The 12,659-nt window shown below is 40.7% G+C and overlaps 1 protein-coding gene across 3 annotated transcripts; it reads right to left on the bottom strand.

Moving 5' to 3' along the window:
- Window positions 1–1,217: 1,217 nt before the first annotated feature.
- nkx1.2lb (NK1 transcription factor related 2-like,b) lies at window positions 1,218–12,376 on the bottom strand. 3 transcript variants are annotated; one of them, XM_008419731.2, is made up of 4 exons: window positions 11,271–12,376; window positions 7,965–8,286; window positions 6,178–6,403; window positions 1,218–2,339 (listed from the first exon to the last, which is right to left on the bottom strand). In XM_008419731.2, exons 2-4 carry the CDS (start codon window positions 8,259–8,261, stop codon window positions 1,597–1,599), a joined length of 1,266 nt encoding a protein of 421 aa, XP_008417953.1. In that variant the 5' UTR covers window positions 8,262–8,286; window positions 11,271–12,376; the 3' UTR covers window positions 1,218–1,596. The 3 variants fall into 3 exon arrangements, with proteins under 3 accessions (XP_008417953.1, XP_017162471.1, XP_017162470.1); XM_017306982.1 differs by lacking the exon at window positions 11,271–12,376 and adding an exon at window positions 8,427–10,458; XM_017306981.1 differs by lacking the exon at window positions 11,271–12,376 and having other exon boundaries at window positions 7,965–8,336.
- Window positions 12,377–12,659: the final 283 nt, after the last annotated feature.

Here is a 12,659-nt window from a genome sequence, read left to right as displayed (position 1 = left end):
GGGAAATGTCTTGGCTTGTTGTCTTATTGTCTCTGCTTCAAGTAGGGATAAATTAGGATCTGCCACTCAACAAGTACGGAAAAAGAAGTAAGACAATGTTAAGCACTGGCATCATAAAAGTAAAGTTCAGTAAAAGAATGGTTTAAAGTAGCTCTTGTAACATTCACACTACAAACTGCTAAATGATTTTGCTTCCTCAGCTGTTTAACTGTTCAGAAGCTACAGAATCAAGTTAACATGATTGTGAAGGTGAGGTTCTACCTGCTGTCACAAATGATGATACTCACTCTGCCACGCAGAAGTCAGGTTGGAATCCTGGTGAGTTGGGAAAGCCTTTGCCCACTATAAATCCATATTTTAAAGGTTTCTGTACATATTTTACCACATTTACCAATAAAAGTAAAGAGCAATCTAACCAGGTTAGTGGTCTATAATTATAGATATTTCAACTATGAGATCCTGAAATGTTTTTTCCCCCCAGATTTGATCATTTGCAGCATGAGGTTCCCTTAAGGATAACTCCTCCCACTGTAGCAGTTTGAACCAAGGAGCCACTCAGCAGATCAGAGTTGGAGCAACACTTCTATCGCAGATATAAACGTCATTTTCAGAATTAAAACTAACGTAGTACTCTGTAACAGCGACTGAACTTCATATCTATGGAGTCAGTACATAAAAATCTAGGCTAATATGATAGAAGCACGTTGTCAGTCAGAATGTTTAGGTAAACATGAAGACATTTAGAAATTACTCAGACTGAACCCACTAACAACCATTTGTGTGTCTCTATTGATTATTAGGCAGCAATAATAAAATACAACTGCTTTTTACGACAGTTGTCTAATGTTTATGAAGCTGTCAACGGGAATTCCTTTAACCGGGGAACTTTTTTTAATCCAATTGGTTCATTCATGCTCAGATGGACCTGTAAAGTGTTGATTTTACTTTGGAGATTATTCATCTCTTCCTAACAGAGCAGTCTATTTTTAACTCCAAATCCTGCTGTGGTTTTTATAGGCTTGGGGTTAGGCCAAGTTCTGTTTGGTTTGGCCTTTGCTTCCAAAGTTTGTATAGGTCTTTATTTTTATTTTGAAAACTTTTTAGAATATTCCAACCCCAAATCTGAAGCCATCCCTTATTTTAACATTGTTATTTGCCCCCCCCACCCCCCAGAAGAAATCCAAAAGCCTCCATCTCTGCACTTAATTATTCATCTTTTTAATATCAAAGGACAGTGTCATGTTGGGCTGAGGATTTGGTACATCCAGGGATTTCATAGGAACTGGAACAAATTCAATAAATAAGGGAAATGAAAACGATCACAGCTGGAATTACACAGTACTGACAATAGATCAAGCCATTCCTTACATCTTAAATAAACATTCAGTATTTGTACAGACGTGAAATCAAATAAAAAGAAAGAACTCAATTCTTGGTCTATCACGCAGGCCCAGATAGCATTCAGAGGAAGCTACAACATAGAGTTATGTACAAGTTCTGGTTCATATTCACAATCTATCAAAATAATCCACTGATTTAAAGTCTTCAGGTATTGGTAGTAAAAAGGTTTGCTGCTCTGCAGTTCACTGTGTGGCTTTACAGGTGTGTGCTGTAGAAGGCAGGTGCAGCGTAGCTCTGAGTTCCCAGCATGAATGGAGACAGGACATGGCTGGCGGTGAGGAAAGGCAGCTGCACCAGGCTTCCTGTGGGGGGGTGGTGGTGTCCGGCGTAGCCAGCGTGCATGGCCAGGTGGCCACTGACCGGAGGAGATGGGCTCAGAGGACTCAGGCTGCCCAGGCCTCCCCCTGTTCCCCCACCTCCGCCCCCTGCTCCTCCGGCTCCCCCCGCCGTGGGGGCTGAGGTATCGGCTCCAGGGTTCTGCTTCTTCCACTTTGTCCGGCGGTTCTGGAACCAGATCTTGACCTGGGTCTCGGTGAGGGACAGGGACAGGGCCAAGTTGAGGCGTTCGCACACCGACAGGTAGCGTGTGGACTTGAATTTGTTTTCCAGCGCTACCAGCTGCTCATAGGTGAAGGCAGTCCGGGCCCTGCGGGGCTTCCCTGACTTGGAGTCCGAGCCGGAGCGTTTCCTCTTGGGCTTGGTGCCCTGCCCTGCGTTGGTCTGACCGCTGCTGATCTGAGCGGGGGGCCCTCCACCAGGGCTCTTTGTGTCTCTGCTGGGGTCAGAGTGGCCGTGCTGGCCCATCTCTCTGTCTCCGTTGCTAGGCAGAGCAGAGCTGCTCTCCTCGCTGCTGTAGATCCCATCCGGACCCTCAGAGTCTGGAGTCCCAGAGCGGTGATAGTCCTCCTCATCTGGACTTCGGTATACAAAACTGTCCTCTGAAAGATGAACACAACAACAACAGTTTAGGTGCAGGAAGCTTGAACCTGTGGTAATGCCAGTCAACCAGTTCTCCTTTAGCCACAAACAGATGTAGATAACACCTCAGGCAGGAATCCAAGACAAGTCTGCTTGTCTTGGATGTCTGCTGTCCTGCTCATGACTGGGCTGAAATCAAATCAAGCAAAACTGGATATGAAATCATCAAATACATGTCAATCTGGAATAACTCAGATTAGCCGGATGAAGGGAAGGAAATGAAGCTACTGATTTCTGTTTCTACCTTTTCTCAATTGTTAACTGAGCTACAATTGTAGCTTTGTGTTTCTCAGAACTAGTCAGGTGCTTTTTGTTGTCCAAACGTCTTGATTATTTGGTTGAGTAAAGAGATAGAGATAGACAGACAGATCTCATTTCAGCATTAAAATCTGTATTTAAATGAAGTGAATCACAAAATAGAAAATTATATTGGCCAAAAAAAGAAAAAAGATTCTTAATACATAAGTATCTGCCTACTGAAAGTTACGTTCACAGAGCCATTCAATAACTCAGAATATTACTGAAAAACCCATTTATTTCAGGAACTTTATCACAAAGTGAAACACATTCTATATATTTATTATACACAAATGGATGTTTGAATTATTTCTGTTAATTATTATGTTTCACTTAGAGCTAAAATAAACCCCATGACATTTAAAATTAGAATATTACATCAGATCAATATAAAAACGTTTTTTCTTTTTTTCACAGAAATGTGGGCTGGGCTTAATTCAAACCGTTTACTGCCTCAGGCGGTGATTTTAATCTGACAAACGGGACTCACTGGAACACATATTCTAATTTACGGAATATGACTACTATACAGTATTTCCCCTCAATAGTTGGTTGAGGTATCGCTAACAGCAGCTGTTGTTTCAACACTTTAGCTCAAACTTGATGACAGAAACCTCCACGAGGTCCTAGTTAAAGTTTGCTACGAGCCAGCAGATAGAACCAGAATCAGGGGTGTTTGGCCTAAATGCTACATGCTGTGTGTGGCACACCACACCTATGATGAAGCATGCTGGTGGCAGTATGATGCTGTGGGGACGTTTTCTCACCAGCTTGTCAGAGCTGAGAGGAAAGCGGATGGAGTCAAATCAGGAAAATCCTGGAGGAGAAGCTGTTGGAGGCTTCAGCTTCCAGCAGGACAATCAGCCTGAACAGCTTGGTTGACTAGGTTGTTAGAGTAGCCTAGTCAAAGTCATTTACAGGCAATCCCCATAAACTAGACTGAGGTTTGTTGGCTCTAATGTGAAAATATTTAAAGGGGTGTGTATACTTTTGCCAGGCTCTGCAGTTAGACATCACAGTTCAGATATGATGATCTGAGTAATGGCTGCAGATGTTGGTTGCCTCAGCTACAGATTAAAATGATTCCATTTATTTAGCAATTTATTTTATAATCATAGATACAGGTCTGAGTCAGGCTTTGGTTAAAGATGATAAAACTGTGAAAAGAGCATCAATTCTGAAAAGTTTTTCATTCACGTTTTTGTAAAAAAAAAAACACAAAAAAAACAATGTCAAATTATTACCTTTTTCAATAATCAAAGGAAAAAAATATTGCCATTAAATCAGTCAAATCTATGTTATAATGCTGCTTTTTGCATGTTTCCAATGCTAACTTTGCTATCACCCTCATCAGCTCCCTGCACAGATTATCTGTCAGATCAAAGTCAGGAGTATCTCTGAACCACTAAAATAGGAATATTACAGTCAAAAGAAACGTGTTGGTCAATATTAAAAGACAACTCTAAACCTGAATCAGTCCAGGGTATGAAGAATTATGGGCTTAGTCATTTACTATATTTATTCATTATTAATTTTCACCTGACATGAAAAAAATGGTTAAAGGAGAAATTAGAATATGTCCCAATGAGTCTCGTTTGTCAGATTAAAAAATATCCAATAATATTTGGATAATTTTTGTTTGATCCTAGTTATGCCCAGCAAATATAGAATTGCAGTAAAACATAAACAGAAATAAAACGTGGCTTTCAGGTTTGCTGGAGGCTCTGGCCTCCAGGAGTTAGCTTCTGTTCATTTATCTATTATATATTGCAATATACAACAGAAATATGGAAATTGTGATGGAAATTTTAACTGCAGCAACTTGAAAAATTAAACTGACATTTAAAGAAAAATAATTAAAAGGCAAGAAAAGCTGCTGCACTTCCACAGTAACCACGTCTGACTGGCAGCAGGCCTGATCAGACTGGCAGTAAAACCACAACACAAATATAAATTAAAATGTTTTCAATATTCAAAAAAATTATAAATATTTTAACTGAATTTCTTCTAAATAATGGAAAAAATGCTTTGAAAACTGAGAAAGAAAACAGACTTACAGACTCTGAAAAGCATTTTCAGATAGGATTATTATTATTATTATTATTATTATTATTATTATTATTATTATTATTATTATTATTATGCACAGATTTTAATTAGTTATGCTATAAAATAATACTTTAATTTAGAGTAACCAATTCAGATATTTTGAGCACGTGACAATGAATGAATAAAACATTTTAAAACATCCCCGTGCTCTAATTAGCTAATGTTTAATCAATAAAAACAACAAAGGTTATATTAATATTTTTTTATTACGGGGTTTAATTATTATATAATAGTTAAAATGTTAGCTTTAGTTTTTTTTAACTGGAATCTGATTTATTTTTTTWAAATTATTTATTTATTTAATCTCCAAAGCTCTGCAACTCTTATTAGAACAGCATCTAGAGTAATTTTCATCGAATTATCGATTGAATTCTTCTGCAACAGTTCAGATTAGATGAGAGACATTCGTTATTTATTTAGTAAAATATCTCGTGATTTTTTTAAAATTTAATCTCCTCTAATTATAAATCAATAATATTATCATTATCATAATTATAATCATTATGTTCGTCTTGTTGGAAAACGTTTTTATTTATTTTGCCAGGTTTCCAAAGTGATTAAATTCGCCGGGGTGTCTGATTGTATTATTATTATATACTAAGTGATTGTAAGACGCAGCAACACGTCTGTTAACGCGAACATGATTAAAAAAAAGAAAAGGAAAATGCATGTTCATGTTAAAAATAAAAATAAAAGAATGCGATCTGATTGCAGTTTAGGTGAGTTCTATTAGTTCCCTCAGTCTGCTGCTGGAAACAGATATTCGCCAATCAATAACACACACATCAGATCAGATCTAAACACACACACACTGCAGCCTGTCAACTTTATTTTCTCTAAACTGAGCTCTAAATAGAAGCCAAATTGATTTTTTTTCCCCTTTTGAAAACGAATGATTAAGTCTTCAACTAGAAACACACTCTGTTTTCATTCCTGATGGATTTGAGGGCATGTTCCAGCTTTAAAATCTATTTATTTCTCAGCGATTAGACGGATCCCAGCACAAGCAGCGGACACGTCCTGAAGCTGTCAGCTGGGATTCACAATTCTGTCCTATGAGATGGACAGTCCTGCTTTATTTTTCTGTTGAAGTTTAGCCGTGTGAACGGGAAACTTAATAATAGTTTACTTTCCCAACATGACTGTAGTAGTGGTTAAAAATGCATATAATAATAAAAAAGCATTTTATAAAGCGACCCAACGATAAAATATTTACCACACCTTAAATAGTAAATATCAATAAAAATGAATCACCACTCTAATTAAAAATAGTTTAGTAAAAGCCTCCATAGTTTGCCTTAAATATATCCCCCAGAAACAAACAACAACAACAACAACAACAACAAAAACACGAAGCAACCGCTAAAATAGCTGAGAATGAATCCCACTCACTGCTCTGGTATTCCTCTGCGACGTAGCAACTCTTGCTGGGCTCCAGGCTGCTGAGCTCGCGCTCCCCTGGCCCTGCTCTCCGGTTCTCCGCATCGCAAGCGATCAGCTCGCGCTCCACGTGGTGGCTCACGTGCTGCGACAGCGACGTGTGTCGCCGGTTGCTCGTGAACTTGTTGGGGTCCAAGATGTCCAGGACTGAGAAGGAGGTGGTACGGTGGCCGAGGCCCTGGCGAAGAAGAAAAGTCTGAGTTAGCAAGTAGTTTTTCTTTCCGTTTCTTTTCCTCTTCATTTCTTTTCTTATGTTTTCTTTTAATTTCTTTTATTTACGTGAGTTTTCGTTGGGGTTTTATCTTCTGACATTTAAATAAAATCAAACATTCATTTCCTTAATAATAATAATAATAATAATAATAATAATAATAATAATAATAATAATAATAATAATAATAATAGGGCATTAAATCAGACATTTTTCCACTGAATGTTTTTCTAAATAAATGACCCTCAGATCTGATTTGAATAACAGTCATTCTGCGTGAACTGTATGTACATGACATTTACAACAACCTACATTTACTGAATCTTGTCTCATTGGGTGCCCAAAAGAAAAACAAAAAACAAATCAATCCAATTTTATAACCCTCTGCATGTCTGGAGTGGTACAAAATGGAGTGGGGAATAAAGGCAAAACGTTATTCTTAATCTTATGGTGGAAACAGGAGCTGAAAATTTGGATGATGTTGACAATATTCGTCCATTCTCCTTTTGCTGTGATTCTGATTGTGCGCAACGTGTTTACTGTTGATTTGCACATCCTGATTTATGTGGAGCTCAGAAGGTGTCCGTGCATGTAAGCTGCTGAGCTGATAAGAGTCCCAACAACGGCTACAGATAAGGATCGTTCATTTATTAATGAGGCCAGCCTGGAGCCTGTCCACAGCAACAATCCCACATTAATACCATCAACATTCTCAGTTGAAGTAATATGAGCGAGTGGGAAAAGAGTCATTGACATTACATGAAAAGATTATTGCAGCATGATCACAGCAGGGATTAAACAGAATGGTCTACTATTGATGAGTTTATGGCAAACCTAGACGTAATGTAGCCGATAAAGAACAAATGAAGAGGAAAAAAATAATTTTAATTATTAGGTTTAAGAAAGACGTTAACATTTTTAGATTTTTTTTTCCACATTTATGAAAACTTCCGAGCAAAAATACCAATATTTTCTATTTTGTCTCGATTAGTGTGAGCAAATTTTTGTTATGCCAAAAAATAAAATAAAAATAATTCAGATATCTTGGAAATGTTCACAGTTCTCTGTTAGTTTGGCAATTTAAATCAATTTCACTTAAATTTATTGTGTGTGTCTGCGCGCGCTTTGGTTGTTGCGCTTTGCAGTTGCCGGCATGTTGATTAGCAACTTTTTAAAAAAAGCACAGTGAAAGTAACCATACCCAAACTATGAGAAATTTTTAACATGATCGAAAACAAGACAGACATGAATGCATGTAAATAATTTAAGAACATTATCACGTTTTACAAATGGGGAAAAAACTACCTCCCCGCCCCCGTTTTATTTCACTTTTCTGGCGGTGCACTTCATGTTTCTGTCTCCTCTGTCATGTCACTAATCTGGCTCATTTGAAGCTTTCTTAAATAATAATAATAATAATAATAATAATAATAATAATAATAATAATAATAATAATAATAATAATATGCAATGGGATTAACTCTCTCTCTCCTCAGAGACCCTCCATAAAGTTTGGCCCCGGTCTCACCTGTTGTGGCGGAGCTAGCACCGGCGGGGGCTCCGTGTGGTTCTCTACTGCCTGAGGATCTCTGCTTGCGGCCACTGAAAAGAGCCGCTTTTCCGCGGCGGCGCCTGCGTCCAACATCTCCCCGCTCTCTGGGCCCACCATCGTCTGAACCCCGTCCCCGCTCCCCGGTCTGTCCCGACTCATTGCGGGCTGGAGTGTGTCCACCACGGGCCCTCCTGCTGCGGCTCTGTCCCGTCCCATAACCGTCTGGAGCCCGTCCGATCCAGGCCCGGATGCCGCGCCTCTGTCTCGGTTCATCACTTTACTCCCTCCTTCCCATATACTTTATGGAATTTAGGAATCCGGAATTAAATGCGAAGAAGAGGAACAAGTGAAAAAGATAATAAAATAATAATAATAATAATAATAATAATAATAATAATAATAATAATAATAATAATAATAATAATAATAATAGAATACACAAATTGAGTCCAGTTGGATTTAAAACGGTTATATGATATTCATTTCAGAGGATAAACTTCACACGACAGGCCAGCAGCTCATGAGTCCCGTTCACGTCCAGCCTGAGGTGGAGTTCTCTGCTTTTGGAGGTTTTCCATGGACAGTCCGGAAGTGTGGACAGGTGAGAAGCTTTAAGCCTGACTGGAGGCTACTTTTTGTCCGCTCAAACTTTAAACTTCTTCTCTCTGCCCGTGTGTCTCCGGTTCTTTCGGCTGCATCCTTCTCCGCTTCAGCAGAACTTCTCCAGAGTCACGGCGCGTGGCAGTTAGCCCGTGATGACACGCACGCATAGGCAGCACACAGAGTTCGACCTCTGTGCGGTGACCGCAGGGCGCGCGCTCTGGAAGCCTGACAGTAGCTGGGGGCGGGACGGACGCTGATGTATCTCTGCGCGAGCAGCTCGAACCAGCTCGCGCTCTCTTCCGCTCCTTCAGTTTTGAGTAGCTCCCTCTCTCCTCCCCGTCGCCTCTTGTTTCTCGCGCTCTCTCTCCCCCGTTCGAGCTTTCAACACCCTCTTTGGCTTACAGCCGGCCCCTAGAGGACCCTCTATCACACACACACACACACACGCTCACACTGTGTGTGCGCCGGTCTCTCTCCTTATTTATGCATTCCCTTTCAACTCACGCCTTGTAATTGGCTACAAATTAATCCCACTTGCGCTAATAGGCTATTATCTGGCTGGTGCGCGCGTGGGGCGGTGCGGCCCGGGACATTTCTCTGTCCTGGCAGGAGAAAAGCATCGGGAAGCACGCGCCAGCTCAACGTTTCGGATTTTAATTTGTTTACACATAGCTAACCCCACACAGTTAGTAGCTGCTCAGCAATAGAACTCATACTTTACTGACAGGTGTAAATACAGATTAGCTAGGAGCGAGTGCTTCCTACAGTTAGGCCAGGTCAGCAACAGTCAATTCTAACTTATGAGCGCGTATGTATTAGTTACAGTGTAGTAAGGCTAATATGTTGCAAGGTTGAGGGATTTGAAGCCGAGGTGTAATGGCCTCCATGAACAGCAGCCCTTATCTCTAATGCAGATTCCAGGGCAGGGCCTCTCCTCAAAACTCAATTACGGCCTGAATAAAGACGGTAATGTCCCCGCTGCAGTGAAATATTGATTCCTAATCCTTGGCAGTCATTACTATGCCAGAAAATAATAGACCACAGAATTGGATTTTGATTTAACACGCGACGTGTTTATTCTAATGCCGGGAACTTAATATTCCGTTGACTCATTTTCAACCACAGAGGAGGGGAAAGGGGCGGCGGTGCTGGAAGAGGGGTAGTGACTCCGACGCCCGCACTTTTTTATATTGTTGTGAGAGACAATTAAAAAAAAAAGAAAGAAGGATGTGATGGGACATCTTCCCTGTCCTCCTCTCCTGCTTTAATACACAAGGTCAGCTCCATGTAATTGCCTTGCTCAATGATCCTTAAGAGGGAAAAATTAAAAGTTGAGGAAAATAATGGCCGAAACAATGAGACATGATTAGCCAATCACAGTGCCCCACCTCTTTGATCTACTTCCTGCTTCCACAACAGTCTTTGTGTCTATATTAAGTGCATTAAATATCCCAGCATCTTACTCACCTTGGGAAATATTTGCATTTTAAGTGGAAGGGATCTATAAAGCACTGCCATCACACGCTGTTACAGCGGGACTGGAGAGAAGTGGTAGGGCAAACCAGAGAAGCAGGATTATTAAACGGCACTTCTAGCAGTTTATCTGCAGATGAGGCTTTTTGGGGGCTTTTATTCTGCACAAATAAATCTCACATTTGCTATGCCTAATTAAATGCAATGGCTGTGTTCTTTAGAGAAAGTGGACATTTTAGCCGCCACCTCTGTGGGGACCTGCAWTCGTTGCTTTTGTCTGAATTTACTTGAATTTGTAARTCTGAACAAAATGCAGATAACAGCAGCGACAGGTCATAAATAAGATGAGTAAAAGCAATGATCATTGGGGGAGGATTTAATAAAGTCAAGCAGTGATGTTAAAGATCCAAAATACATTACGGAAGCTAAACAATTTAGCGTATGTAGAAAAAAAAAATTAAAAAATTAGAGTTTGAGCAAATATGCTGAATATGAGCTGGCTCAGCAGCAGAACCACAGAGGCTACAGTCCTCTGAGCGCTGGTCAGGTCCYTGGTTCGATTCTGGGGCCAAGGGAACTTACTGCATGTACAAATAAAAATAGTGTGAATAAAGAAAATCTCATAAAAGAGAAAATCCTCCAAATGAGCTCACCTCATCCTCCTTTCTGACCAGTTGTCTTAATATCAGCTGTGTGCCACAGTGATGTGTCTGGTCACACACACTGATTGTGGCTCTCTGCCCAGGGGGCCATTCTGTTGGGGACTAACAGCAGCCATAAACATCCGTCTGTTTTCTCTTGGTTCTTACAGTGTCCAGTCAGAAGGGAAGGTCGCTGTGAGAAAGTGAAGCTTACAATCCTAATAACGCTGTGGTTGCTGGTTGCTGTGTGATTTGACATTGCTGTGATGGATTATATTAAATGCATTGATTCCTTAAAAGGAATCTGAATGCATTCGATCAACTTGAGTTCAAAATCTAAAACATTGATAGAGTGTTCTATGCTGAACAGAGGTTAATAAAATAGTTTGAGATTTATAAAACATTTATTGCATTTGGGGAAAAATGCATTTCTAATGCTTTTTGGGCTATGAAGCCACTTCTGAATGACCATAATGTAACTTAGTGAATTATTTGTCATTAAATACTGATATTTCTAAAACGCACTTGATTTGTTGAATTGTATTTGTGCAACTACAAAACTTACTGTCATGATTCAGGGTTGAGGTGTGGTGAGTGAGACATCGTAGGACCAGGTTGAGAGATGAAGAAAAAGTTGATTTTAATGAAAAAGCTATCCACAATGGTTCCAAAACACAGGCAGCACAGTTGAACGGACGGTAAAGCTCACACTGGTAGCACTGGCTAACGAGAAACATAAGATACCTGGACTGACTGGAACTACAACTAAGACAAGGACCCGACAAGGAACAAAGAACACATGTGGGTTTAAATACACAGGGAGGGTAATCAGGGAATGAGACACACTTGGGAACAATCAAACGGAATACTCTGCATCCCCAGCGGAAGACGTGGTAGGTGCTGGACCCGGAGACTGCGGAGAGGCTGGAGCGGCGTGTGTGGAGGAGTGTCTCTTCTGAATGTATAGTTCCAAAAGTAGTTCCAAAATAACTGAGTCTCTCTTGAATTGTTTGAATAGGAAATTTAATTCCTCCTCGGAGTCTATTTCATAAAAGTTTATGCAGATTAACAGAATAGTCCTTGGAAGCTGTCTGGGAGGTTTCCGGAGAGGAGCGATCCTGTTTCGCTATCAAATAGTCCGATTCGATTCCCATTTCCTCCAGCAGCAGCGGAGAAGGCAGGATCTCCACATCCTGTAGAGACCCCTCTGTGCCAACTCCAACTGCTGTTGGATCCATTCTTCATGACTCATTTGACGCCATGATTCTCACCTTGTCTGGTCGGGTCCTTCTGTCATGATTCGGGGTTGAGGTGCGGTGAGTGAGACGTCGTAGGACCAGGTTGAGAGATGAAAAATGCTATCCACTAGTGATGGGTCCGCAACACTGATGCGTCGGTGCATGTGTCAAACCCAGGGTTAGGTAGTAGTTTTAAATTCTCTGTCCTCATCTACCCATCACTACTATCCACACTGGTTCCCAAACACAGGCAGCACAGTTGAGCGGATGATGAGCTCTCACACTGGTAGCACTGGCTAACGAGAAACATAAAATACCTGGACTGACTGGAATTACAACTTAGACGAGGACCCGACAAAGAACACAGGTGGGTTTAAATACCCGGGGAGGGTAAACGGGGAATGAGACACACCTGGAAACAATCAAGGGGAAGACAGGACAACAGGGAGACTCACTAGACCAGGGGTGTCAAACTCCAGTCCTGAAGGGCCACTGTCCTGCAGTGTTTAGATGTGCCACAGGTACAAAACACTGGAATGAAATGACTTAATTACATCCTCTTTGTTCTCCAGAGCCTTGCTAATGACCTAATTATTCTATTCAGGTGTGGTGCAGCAGAGGCACATCTAAAAGTTGCAGGACACCGGCCCTTGAGGACTGGAGTTTGACACCCCTGCACTAGACACAGAAACTTAAAATAAACATGCAGAAAAACT

The sequence above is a fragment of the Poecilia reticulata genome, linkage group LG10 (assembly GCF_000633615.1).
Source record: "Poecilia reticulata strain Guanapo linkage group LG10, Guppy_female_1.0+MT, whole genome shotgun sequence".
Taxonomy (NCBI): Eukaryota; Metazoa; Chordata; class Actinopteri; order Cyprinodontiformes; family Poeciliidae; genus Poecilia; species Poecilia reticulata.
The sequence above is the reverse complement of the archived record's forward strand: the minus strand, read 5'-3'. Positions and strand labels throughout refer to the sequence as shown.